The sequence below is a fragment of the Salmo salar genome, chromosome 22, assembly GCF_965601325.2.
Source record: "Salmo salar chromosome 22, fSalSal1, whole genome shotgun sequence".
In the NCBI taxonomy this organism is placed as follows: Eukaryota; Metazoa; Chordata; class Actinopteri; order Salmoniformes; family Salmonidae; genus Salmo; species Salmo salar.
In genome coordinates this window covers 12,982,344-12,995,826 of record NC_138312.1, presented here as the reverse complement: position 1 = coordinate 12,995,826, position 13,483 = coordinate 12,982,344, and the positions used below count along the sequence as shown (strand labels likewise).

The window sequence follows — 13,483 nt, the reverse complement described above, 5'->3', positions numbered from 1 at the left end:
CTGTACAGCACAAGTCTGAAAGAAACTAGAGATTATTGTGGCTGGGACTCAAGGATTTCACATTGAAAGACGTGCAGGCGCCGGAAGACCTGCCCTCTCAGGTTCCCCTTGAGCCTGTGTAGCGATCAGATCTGTTATATTTATTTTTAACAGAAAAGTTGTTTGATTTATTTTCAAAAATGTTTTTTTTTTTTTTGAGAATCATGTTTCCATTACATTGTGTCATCGCCAATATACCATATAATAAGTAATTAGTAGAATTCTGTGTTTTCCCACGAAAAGTGATTGCTTTTGATAAAAACGCTGTATCTGCCTTCTCAATGAAAAATATAACATTCTAACATTTACTTTCTGGAAAAGAGCTGTATGTTTCTGTACAGCGCACTATGCTGCCTTGTTGACAAAATGAGAAGAGCGCGCTTCCCTCCCCGCTTACGTCCGGTGCCCCACGGCTCAGCATAATCGAATCCTCCCACTGCCAGCTTTCTGCCGAAGTTGAGTGGGAATATCACATTCAAGATGCTGACACTTATAAACCGGCTTTTGGACTGGTTTAAGTCCCTCTTTTGGAAAGAGGAGATGGAGTTAACCCTGGTTGGACTTCAATACTCGGGGAAAACGACATTTGTTAATGTGATAGCTGTAAGTTTTTATTGTGCTGCTGTCCTAGCTAATGTTAGCACTAGCTAGCGATATGCAACATCGACTTGGCTAGTATTGCAAAGTTAGCCAGCTAGTCACAGTTAACGTACAATTAATCATAGCTAATTAGCATACCTTAAAAGTACTGTACTAGTTTGTAAGGTTAGCTAGCTATAGCCGGTAACTAGCTAGTTAGCTAACGATATGCATGTTTATATTTGTGTGGTTTGATGGCGATTAGAAGCAGAGGACTACGTTAACTAGCTAACCACTTTATTGGAATTTGGCTACAGTACAGATCATATTTTTCTCCCTAGACTAGGTTTCTTTCTAGAACATTTGGATTAACTAGCTAGCCACGTTAGCTGTCAACTTTCATGTTTACAACTTGGCTAGCTAGTTAGCTGTCTAGCCCTTATCTTCCCAGAGAGTAGGCCCAATTGTTGGTTATCACAGACTGTCAAGTGTTATGCCGCGTTCAAAACAACTGGGAACTCGGAAAATAGGAAGTCAAATCATGACGTCAGTAATATTCCTGGTGGAAAGTCGGAGCTCTAGAAAGCGGCCCGCGTTCCCAAGTTGGAATTCCAAGTTGGATGACAGTTCAAATAGATTTTTTTCCCGAGTTCCCAGTTTGTTTGAACGTTCAGAAGTCGGAGGTCTCCGAGTTCCCAGTTGTTTTGAACTACAGTAGATTTCAGATGACGTTATAGTGGTGGCATCATTGAACAGAGGTGGATTTCCAATTGATGTGTGATGTACATCGTGGAGTTAAGAAACTCGGCTACATTGAACATTGTGCAGACCACACGGCTCTGTCTATTGGTTTGCTGTCACACGCCTCTGAGGCTGTATCCGACCAAAACAGGGGAGAAGTTGAGCCCTTCAACGCTCTTAGTAGTTTTAGAAATTGACCCACAATTCTGTTTACTTTCTGCATCTATAGTTCCAGTCATAAGTTAGGACACACCTACCCATTCCAGGGTTTTTCTTAATTTTTTTGTATTTTCTACATTGTATAATAATAGTGAAGACATCAAAACTATGAAATAACACATATGGAATCATGTAGTAACCAAAAAAAATCTTCTAACTAGCCACCCTTTGCCTTGATGACAGCTTTTCCCACTCTTGGCATTCTCTCAACCAGCTTCATGAGGTAGTCACCTGGAATGCATTTCAATTAACAGGTGTGCCTTGTTAGAAATGATTTTATTTGTGGAATTTCTTTCCTTCTTAACAAGGTAGAGGTGGTATACAGAAGATAGCCCTATTTGGTAAAAGACCAAGTCCATATTATGGCAAGAACAGCTCGAATAAGCAAAGAGAAACAACAGTCCATGATTACTTTAAGACTTGAAGGTCAGTCAATGTGGAAAATTTGAATGAGTATCTGTCCCAACATTTGACTGGTACTGTATGTCATATCACCGAGTCTACCTTTTTAAAGTATTTTTAATACTACTCTTACTGTCCCCACTACAACAAACAAATACTAAAATACTCAAATTTTGTCCTTGAAACATTTTATTGAAATACTGTAGAATTCCATTCATTCCTATGGAGGGAAGACTGCTCCTTCTGAGGAGTTGCCAATATCAGGACCGGTGGCTTCGACGCCTTGAATTGGCCAATACGTAGCATCAGCAATCCAGGATTTTCTACAGTGCCTTCAGAAAGTATAAATACCCCTTGACTTATTTCACATTTTGTTACAGCCTGAATACAAAATATATATTTTCTCTCACCCATCTACACACCAGAGTTTCCATTAGCTGTTTTTTGCCACAAAAAAAGTCGAAAATATGATTGATTAAATTGAACACCTGCCAAATGTGAGCATTTCACTTGCATTTGTCAATAAAAAGTCAAGTATGATCACATTTTATAGTAAAATAAATGCTGCAGTAGCTGTTTTCAAAGTATTTCTGCCGCTTTGTTGTAAATGAATCCCACAAAGTCAAAGAACTACGAGTCCTATATAGCCTATTCCACTCTGCGCTGCAACACTGCCTGGCTGGGGTCTGTGCGTCTGAAGAGCTAAGTGAAAGATTCATTTTTAGAAGCGCCACGCACAGGTATAAAAGTTGGTCTAATTTACTTGATACGAAAGTCTACTGAAGTGAGACTTGGTCCTTGTATTTCTTGAAATTTACATTTTGTTCACAAGCTAGACTTTTTTTTTTGTGTGTTTTATTAGGATCACCATTAGCTGTTGCAAAAGCAGCATCTTCTCTTGCCTCTGAGATCTACACAAGGTTGTTTTTCTATGTTTGAGTTTCAACTGATATGGAAGAGAAGACAACGCTTCTACTAGTCATACTCAATCTCACAGGCAGAAACATTACAAATCATGCTGATCAGTTTTTTTGTGTGTTGATGTAATTGTAGCAGAACAAAAATATTTTGCCTGCTAAAAAAATCTGAGTGATTGGTAGATGTTTTAATATTCCTGCCACGGGCTGGTGGACCAAAAAGGAAATTGTATGCCCTGATGTTGGGTTAGTGCCACTTAAAAGTTTGTTTTGGGGAAATTTCCAGCACTATACATGCTCAGCCATGCATTGAAGTCTTTTTTTGCCACCAGTGATTTGAGTTTTATATTATTAGCCTAAATTATGAGTAGTGGGCTATCTTACATACGTCTGCAAATGCGATGATGGATGGAATGCTTTATTATAAAGGTGAATTTTTATGGTGAACATTTGCTTCCCCAAACTTGAAACTCACGCTCAGTCTATGCATACGCTAGTGATTTCGCTGTTTGTTACTTGTCTTATTGGCTGAGGGAAAGTAAATGTGGACAGTTATTCTAACATCTTCAAAGTGCACGTTAAGGACACAAGTCATTGCATTCTCGACTTACATGTTCTGTTAAGATTAATCACCATCATCTAAATGTGATTTTTGTCATTTTGAGCACTGTGGGTGGACACACTCATCAGGTTACACACCCAATGCATATGGGTACGGTCAATTTCTCAAATGTCCGGTAAATTAAAATGTCTGGCACCACATTTTAATAACGGAAACCCTGCTACACACAATACCGCATAATGACAGTGAAAACATTTTTTTGTTTTTTACATTTTTGCAAATGTATTAAATGAGTTACAGAAATCTCATTTACTTAAGTATTTACAGCGCTTTGCTACGACACTCCAAATTGAGCTAAGTTGTATCCAATTTCCTTTGATCATCCTTGATTTCACTACAACTTGATTGGAGACCATTCAAAAAAATATATATATTTCACCTTTATTTAACCAGGTAGGCTAGTTGAGAACAAGTTCTCATTTGCAACTGCGACCTAGCCAAGATAAAGCGTAGCAATTCGACACATACAACAACAGAGTTACACATGGAATAAACAAAACATACAGTCAATAATACAGTAGAACAAAAGAAAACAAAAAGTTTATATACAGTGAGTGCAAATGAGGTAAGTTAAGGCAATAAATAGGCCATGGTGGTGAAGTAATTACAATATAGCAATTAAACACTGGAATGGTAGATGTGCAGAAGATTAATGTGCAAGTAGAGATACTGGGGTGCAAAGGAGCAAGATAAATAAATACAGTAAGGGGATGAGGTAGGTAGATAGATGGGCTGTTTACAGATGGGCTGTATACAGGTGCAGTGATCTGACAGCTGCTCTGACAGCTGGTGATTTAAAGCTAGTGAGGGAGATATGACTCTCCAGCTTCAGAGATTTTTGCAGTTCGTTCCAGTCATTGGCAGCAGAGAACTGGAAGGAAAGGCGGCCAAAGGGGGAATTGGCTTTGGGGGTGACCAGTGAGATATACCTGCTGGAGCGCATGCTACGAGTGGGTGCTGCTATGGTGACCAGTGAGCTGAGATAAGGCGGGGCTTTACCTAGCAGAGACTTGTAGATAACCTGTAGCCAGTGGGTTTGGCGACGAGTATGAAGTGAGGGCCAACCAACGAGAGCGTACAGGTCGCAATGATGGGTAGTGTATGGGGCTTTGGTGACAAAAAGGATGGCACTGTGATAGACTGCATCCAGTTTGCATCCAGTTTGTTGAGTAGAGTGTTGGAGGCTATTTTATAGATGACATCACCGAAGTCGAGGATCGGTAGGATGGTCAGTTTTACGAGGGTGTGTTTGGCAGCATGAGTGAAGGATGCTTTGTTGCGATATAGGAAGCCGATTCTAGATTTAATTTTGGATCGGATATGCTTAATGTGAGTCAGGAAGGAGAGTTTACAGTCTAACCAGACACCCAGGTATTTGTAGTTGTCCACGTATTCTAAGTCAGAGCCGTCCAGAGTAGTGATGCTGGACGGGCGAGCAGGTGCGGGCAGTGATCGATTGAATAGCATGCATTTAGTTTTACCTGCGTTTAAGAGCAGTTGGAGGCCACGGAAGGAGAGTTGTATGGCATTGAAGCTCGTCTGGAGGTTAGTTAACACAGTGTCCAAAGATGGGCCCGAAGTATACAGAATGGTGTCATCTGCGTAGAGGTGGATCAGAGAATCACCAGCAGCAAGAGCAACATCATTGATGTATACTGAGAAGAGTCTGCCCGAGAATTGAACCCTGTGGCACACCCATAGAGTCTGCCAGAGGTCCGGACAACAGGCCCTCCGATTTGACACACTGAAGTCTATCAGAGAAGTAGTTGGTAAACCAGGCGAGGCAATCATTTGAGAAACCAAGGCTGTTGAGTCTGCCAATAAGAATGTGGTGATTGACAGAGTCGAAAGCCTTGGCCAGGTCGATGAATACGGCTGCACAGTAATGTCTCTTGTCGATGGCGGTTATGATGTCGTTTAGAACCTTGAGCGTGGCTGAGGTGCACCCATGACCAGCTCTGAAACCAGATTGCGTAGCGGAGAAGGTACGGTGGGTTTCGAAATGGTCGGTAATCTGTTTAACTTGGCTTTCGAAGACCTTAGACAGGGTAGGATAGATATAGGTCTGTAGCAGTTTGGGTCTAGAGTGTCACCCCCTTTGAAGAGGGGGATGACCGTGGCAGTTTTTCAATCTTTGGGAATCTCAGACGATACGAAAGAGAGGTTGAAAAGGCCAGTAATAGGGGTTGCAACAATTTCGGCAAATCATTTTAGAAAGAGAGGGTCCAGATTGTCTAGCCCGGCTGATTTGTATGGGTCCAGATTTTGCAGCTCTTTCAGAACATCAGCTATCTGGATTTGGGTGAAGGAGAAATGGTGGGGGCTTTGGCGGGTTGCTGTGGAGGGTGCCGGGCAGTTGACCGGGGTAGGGATAGCCAGGTAGAAAGCATGGCCAGCCATAGAGAAATGCGTATTGAAATTCTCAATTCTAGTGGATTTATCAGTGGTAACAGTGTTTCCTAGCCTCAGAGCAGTGGGCAGCTGGGAGGAGGTGCTCTTATTCTCCATGGACTTTACAGTGTCCCAGAACTATTTTGAGTTAGTACTACAGGATGCAAATTTCTGCTGAAAAAGCTAACCTTAGCTCTTCTAACTGCCTGTGTATATTTGTTCCTAACTTCCCTGAAAAGTTGCATATCACGGGGGCTATTCGATGCTAATGCAAAACGCCACAGGATGTTTTTGTGCTGGTCAAGGGCAGAGAGGTCTGGAGTGAACCAAGGACTTTATCTATTCCTAGTTCAAATTTTTTTGAGTGGGGCATGCTTATTTAAGATGGTGGGGAAGGCACTTTTAAAGAATAGCCAGGCATCATCTACTGACGGGATGAGGTCAATGTCACTCCAGGATACCCCGGCCAGGTTGATTAGAAAGGCCTGCTCGCAGAAGTGTTTTAGGGAGCGTTTGACAGTGATGAGGGGTGGTCGTTTGGTTGCAGACCCATTACGGATGCAGGCAATGAGGCAGTGATTGCTGAGATCTTGATTGAAAACAGCAGAGGTGGGGCGAATTAGTTAGGATGACATCTATGAGGGTGCCCGTGTTTACGGATTTGGGGTTGTACCTGGTAGGTTCCTTGAAAATTTGTGTGAGATTGAGGGCATTAAGCTTAGATTGTAGGATGGCCGGGGTGTTAAGCATGTCCCAGTTTAGGTCACCTAGTAGCACGAGCTCAGAAGATAGATGGGGGGCAATCAATTCACATATGGTATCTAGGGTACAGCTGGGGGCAGAGGGAGGTCTATAGCAAGCGGCAACAGTGAGAGACTTGTTTCTGGAAAGGTGAATATTTAGAAGTAGAAGCTCGAGTTGTTTGGGTACAGACTTGGATAGTAATACAGAACTCTGCAGGCTGTCTTTGCAGTAGATTGCAACACCGCCCCCTTTGGCAGTTCTATCTTGGCGGAAAATGTTATAGTTAGCGATGGAGATTTCAGGGTTTTTGGTGGTTTTCCTAAGCCAGGATTCAGACACGGCTAAGACATCCGGGTTGGCAGAGTGTGCTAAAGCAGTGAGTAAAACAAACTTAGGGAGGAGGCTTCTAATGTTAACATGCATGAAACCAAGGCTTTTACGGTTACAGAAGTCAACAAATGAGAGCACCTGGGGAGTGGGAGTGGAGCTAGGCACTTAACCTCCACATCACCAAAGGCTATACCAACTGGTCGTCTAGCACGTTTGGAGCAGAGAGTAAAAGGAGCAGGTTTCTGGGCACGATAGCATAGATTCAAGGCATAGTGTACAGACAAAGGTAAGGTAGGATGTGAGTACATTGGAGGTAAACCTAGGCATTGAGTAATGATGAGAGAGATATAGTCTCTAGAGACGTTTAAACCAGGTGATGTCATCGCATATGTAGGAGGTGGAACAACATGGTTGGTTAAGGCATATTGAGCAGGGCTAGAGGCTCTACAGTGAAATAAGACTGTAATCACTAACCAGGACAGTAATGGACGAGGCATATTGATATTGGAGGGAGGCATGCGTAGCCAAGTGAACATATGGGTCTAGTGATTGGTTGGGCTGACTGGGGACACGGCGATTCAGACAGTTAGCAGGCCAATGCTAACAGTTAGTAGGCCGGGGTTAAACAAGCTAGCAATTAGCAGACCGGGGCTGGCAAGCTAGCAGTTAGCCGACCGGAGCAGGCAAGCTAGCAGTTAGCAGACTGGGGCTAGCAAGTTAGCCTTTGGGGGACGTCACGATGGGGGTAAGTCTGTTTTTGCCTCTTCGTGCAGTGACGTCGATAGACCAGTCGTGGAATTAGTAGGGTTCCAAGTAGCTCTAGATAGCTAGCAGGCCGGTTAGCAGAATGGGCCTTCAGCGGTCGTCGCGCCTGAGGGGCCTGTTGGAATCCTCGGGCAGAATATGTCGGTATTCCAGTCGTAGAGGATCGGCGGGGTTCCGTGCCCCGTACCGGCAGTAGAAGGGGTCCGGATATTGAAACCCAGGAGTGGGCTTTGGTGGTAGCACAGGAGCCCTGGCCGAGCTAGCTTCAGGCTAATTGGTGCTTGCTCCGGGATGGAAACGCTAGCTCGGAGTAGTCACCCGGCATTGCGGTTAGCTAGTTGCGAAGATCCAGATGAAAATGTTCAGAGTTTGCTGTAGGAATCCAGGGATATGGGGGAAAAAATATATAAAATAATAATAGGTCCGTTATGCTCTGGTTTGAGTCACGTTGTTTGAACTGGCGAGAGCTTTCCGAGCTAAAGGTTAGCTGATGACTGCTAGCTATGGTTTGCTGACTGATAGCTGGTAGGTAGTTAGCTGGCTAGCTTCAGTTGAGGGATTCCAGATCCGAAGTAAATAGAAATACTTTAGGGAAAAAAACAGATCCACGCCACATTGGGTGAGGCGGGTTGCAGGAGAGTATTTAGAAGTTGAGGTTTAGGAAAATATTTTAAAAAGATATGCGAAGAAAAATATGTTAAAAGATATATACAAGGGACACGACAGGACAAAGACGTCTGACTGCTACGCCATCTTGAAATGTAATCCTAGACCATCTGTGGCCAATTCAATTGGTTAGACATGCTTTTATAAAGAAACACACCTGTCTATATAAGGTCCCAAAGTTGACAGTGTCAGATCAGAAACTATACCATGAAGTCCAAGGAAAAATTGTGATGAGCCATATCTGGGGATGTGTAATTTTTTTTCTAGACTGTTAAGTGTCTGAGAGCACAGTGGTCTCCATCATTGGGACATTGAAAAAATATGGAACTGCCTAGAGCTGGCCGTCCCAACAAACTGAGCAACCGGGCAAGAAGGATCTTGGTCAGGGAGGTGACCAAGAACCCAATGACTACAGAGTTCCTTGGCTGAGATGGGAGAACCTACCAGAAGGACAACAGTTTCTACAGCACTTCACCAATCTGGGCTTTATGGGAGAGTAGCCAGATGGAAGCCACTCCTGAGAACGCCTGGAATTTGCAAAAAACCACATGAAAGACTCCGAGCATAAGGCAAAATATTCTGTGGTCTGATGAGATAATGCGAAGTGCCATGTCTGGAGAAAAAAACAAGCACAGCTCATCACCTTTCTAACACCATCTCCACCGTGAAGCATGGTGGTGGCAGCATCATGCTATGGGGATGCTTTTCAGTAGCAGGGACTTGGAGACTGGTAAGGATAGAGGGAACCATGAATGGAGCCAAATACAGGCAAACCCTTGATGAGAACCTGCTTCCGACTGCAAACGACCTTCAACTGGGGGCGAAGATTTCCATTCCAACAGGACAATGACCCCAAGCATACAGCCAAAGCAATGCTGGAATGGCTTCAGAACAACAATGTGAAAGTAGGGCTGGGCGTTATGGCCAAAATATAATATCATAATGTTTTAAAATAATTAAGGTATTTTACGTTTTTGATTAATACAAGTTTTAAATATGCTTTATGAGTAGTTCATGAACCTAGGGTGACAACACAAATTATACACGATTTCAATTGGGCTTTCTCCATTCTGATTTATATACTGTTCAATCCAACTTAAAAAAAAATAAAAATGTAATCGGCATTTTTGTACATTTCTGCATTTCCTGCACTTTAGTTATTTCCACACTTGTGCCACGCAGGGCTGCGTGATATGGGCAAAACTGTTGGAATCATGGGAATATAATAATAATAATAATAATTATTATTATTCTTATTATTTTAGTTCTATAGTTGGAATATAGTGGGTGTCACCTTGAATGCGTTGTTGTTTGACATGATAATGAATAAGCCAGGAAGGAATTATTGACAAGGTAGGAACCATAGTGTTGGTCAATGTTTCCAGGTGACCCTAATTAGTGTTACATTCCATGTTTTATTACCTCATGTAGCTAACAACTTTCATGTTATACCTATTCCTCTCTAAGATAACGTTACACAAACAATATTCTTATCTAGGGGTACCAGGCTGTATTAGCTATCTACTTGTGCTCTGACTCTTAGCTGTCTAGCTAGCTTGCTTAATGTATTAACTAGCGATTAGCATTAGCAGCTAACAAGATTTAATTTAGTCACAACTTGCTAAGAAAAGACAAACTAGCGGACAGTAGTTTGCAGAGTAAGATACACAATCTAATAGTGTAATTGTAGAACGTTTGTGGAAAGCCAGCATAGTTTTCACCAACTGCTCTCTCCTTGATTGACGGTGCAGGGCTTGGTGTGGGAAGTGGCCTGCAGCAGGCGGAGGTAGAAAGAAGACTCAAGTAGCATACAGAGTAAACCACCACTCCCCATCTAACTTAAACAGAGCTTGAGAAAATCTACAAGGAAGAATGGGAGAAAATCCCCAAATCCAGATGAGCAAAGCTGATACATGCCTAAAATGACTCAAAGCTGTAATCGCAGCTAAAGGTGCTGCGTAAATGAGATTTCTGATTTCTATTTAATCCATTTTGAATTCAGGCTGTAACAACAAATGAGGAATAAGTCAAGGGGTATAATACTTTCTGCAGTCAAATATACATAATTAGTCCTGACTCCTGACCCATGGACAGGCATAATTGGGTTCAGGAAGCAAGGATATGGTCCCGAGTTGGAGGGCTCCCCCTACTGCCACAGTGTTGTTGTCTTTGCTCCCTTTGACTCAAAGCCGTCTTTTCACCAGATGTTGGTAAAACAAGCAGGACAGGATTTCTTACGCAATCACTAGTGTAACAACTAGAGGTCGACCGATTTATGATTTTTCAACGCCGATACCGATTATTTGAGGACCAAAAAAGCCGATACCTATTAATCGGCCGATTTATTAAAAAACATAAATTGTACTAATGACAATTAAAACAATACTGAATGAACACTTATTTTAACTTAATATAATACATCAATAAAATCAATTTAGCCTCAAATAAACAATGAAACGTTCAATTTGGTTTAAATAATGCAAAAACAAAGTGTTGGAGAAGAAAGTAAAAGGGCATTATGTGCCATGTAAGAAAGCTAACGTTTAAGTTCCTTGCTCAGAACATGAGAACATAGGAAAGCTGGTGGTTCCTTTTAACATGAGTCTTCAATATTCCCAGGTAAGAAGTTTTAGGTTGTAGTTATTATAGGAATTATAGGACTATTTCTCTCTATACGATTTGTATTTCATATACCTTTGACTATTGGATGTTCTTATAGGCACTTTAGTATTGCCAGTGTAACAGTATAGCTTCCGTCCCTCTCCTCGCTCCTACCTGGGCTCAAACCAGGAACACATCGACAACAGCCACCCTCGAAGCAGCGTTACCCATGTAGAGCAAGGGAAACAACTACTCCAAGTCTCAGAGCGAGTGACGTTTGAAACGCTATTAGCGCGCACCCGCTAACTAGCTAGCCATTTCATATCGGTTACACCAGCCTAATCTTGGGAGTTGACAGGCTTGAAGTCATAAACAGCGCAATGCATTGCGAAGGGCTGCTGGCAAAACGCACGAAAGTGCTGTTTTGAATGAATGCTTACGAGCCTGCCAGTGCCTACCATCGCTCAGTCAGACTGCTCTATCAAATCATAGACTTAATTATAACATAACACACAGAAACACGAGCCTTAGGTCATTAATATGGTTGAATCCGGAAACTATCACGTTTATTCTTTCAGTGAAATACGGAACCGTTCCGTATTTTATCTAACGGGTGGCATCCATAAGTCTAAATATTCCTGTTACATTGTTTTTATAAGATAAGTTTAATGCTAGCTAGCAACATACCTTGGCTTCTTACTGCATTCGCGTAACAGGCAGGCTCCTCGTGGAGTGCAATGTAAAGCAGGTGGTTAGAGCGTTGGACTAGTTAGCCGTAAGGTTGCAAGATTGAATCCCCAAGCTGACAAGGTAAAAATCTGTTGTTCTGCCCCTGAACAAGGCAGTTAACCCACCGTTCCTAGGCCAGGTCATTGAAAATAAGAATGTGTTCTTAACTGACTTGCCTAGTTAAAAGATATTTATATACACTGCTCAAATAAATAAAGGGAACACTAAAATAACACATCCTAGATCTGAATGAATGAAATAATCTTATTAAATACTTTTTTCTTTACATAGTTTAATGTGCTGACAACAAAATCACACAAAAATAATCAATGGAAATCCAATTTATCAACCCATGGAGGTCTGGATTTGGAGTCACACTCAAAATTAAAGTGGAAAACCACACTACAGGCTGATCCAACTTTGATGTAATGTCCTTAAAACAAGTCAAAATGAGGCTCAGTAGTGTGTGTGGCCTCCACGTGCCTGTATGACCTCCCTACAACGACTGGGCATGCTCCTGATGAGGTGGCGGATGGTCTCCTGAGGGATCTCCTCCCAGACCTAGACTAAAGCATCCGCCAACTCCTGGACAGTCTGTGGTGCAACGTGGCGTTGGTGGATGGAGCGAGAGATGATGTCCCAGATGTGCTCAATTGGATTCAGGCCTGGGGAACGGGCGGGCCAGTCCATAGCATCAATGCCTTCCTCTTGCAGGAACTGCTGACACACTCCAGCCACATGAGGTCTAGCATTGTCTTGCATTAGGAGGAACCCAGGGCCAACCGCACCAGCATATGGTCTCACAAGGGGTCTGAGGATCTCATCTCGGTACCTAATGGCAGTCAGGCTACCTCTGGCGAGCACATGGAGGGCTGTGCGGCCCCCCAAAGAAATGCCACCCCACACCATGACTGACCCACCACCAAACCGGTCATGCTGGAGGATGTTGCAGGCAGCAGAATGTTCTCCACGGCGTCTCCAGACTGTCACGTCTGTCACATGTGCTCAGTGTGAACCTGCTTTCATCTGTGAAGAGCACAGGGCGCCAGTGGCGAATTTGCCAATCTTGGTGTTCTCTGGCAAATGCCAAACGTCCTGCACGGTGTTGGGCTGTAAGCACAACCCCCACGTGTGGACGTCGGGCCCTCATACCACCCTCATGGAGTCTGTTTCTGACCGTTTGAGCAGACACATGCACATTTGTGGCCTGCTGGAGGTCATTTTGCAGGGCTCTGGCAGTGCTCCTCCTGCTCCTCCTTGCACAAAGGCGGAGGTAGCGATCCTGCTGCTGGGTTGTTGTCCTCCTGCGGCCTCCTCCACGTCTCCTGATGTACTGGCCTGTCTCCTGGAAGCGCCTCCATGCTCTGGACACTACGCTGATAGACACAGCAAACCTTCTTGCCACAGCTCGCATTGATGTGCCATCCTGGATGAGCTGCACTACCTGAGCCACTTGTGTGGGTTGTAGACTCCGTCTCATGCTACCACTAGAGTGAAAGCACCGCCAGCATTCAAAAGTGACCTAAACATCAGCCAGGAAGCATAGGAACTGAGTAGTGGTCTGTGGTTACCACCTGCAGAACCACTCCTTTATTGGGGGTGTCTTGCTAATTGCCTATAATTTCCACCTGTTGTCTATTCCATTTGCACAACAGCATGTGAAATGTATTGTCAATCAGTGTTGCTTCCTAAGTGGACAGTTTGATTTCACAGAAGTGTGATTGACTTGGAGTTACAT

General features: G+C 43.2%; 1 protein-coding gene across 1 annotated transcript in view; it reads left to right on the top strand.

The window, feature by feature from the left end:
* The first annotated feature begins 477 nt into the window (after positions 1–477).
* Positions 478–13,483, top strand: part of arl8b (ADP-ribosylation factor-like protein 8B) — a 28,674-nt gene continuing 15,668 nt past the window's right edge. The window contains exon 1 of the mRNA NM_001140582.1: positions 478–642. Within this exon, the coding sequence (NP_001134054.1) occupies positions 520–642 (123 nt within the window). The 5' untranslated portion in view covers positions 478–519. The remainder of the gene's footprint in view (positions 643–13,483) is intronic.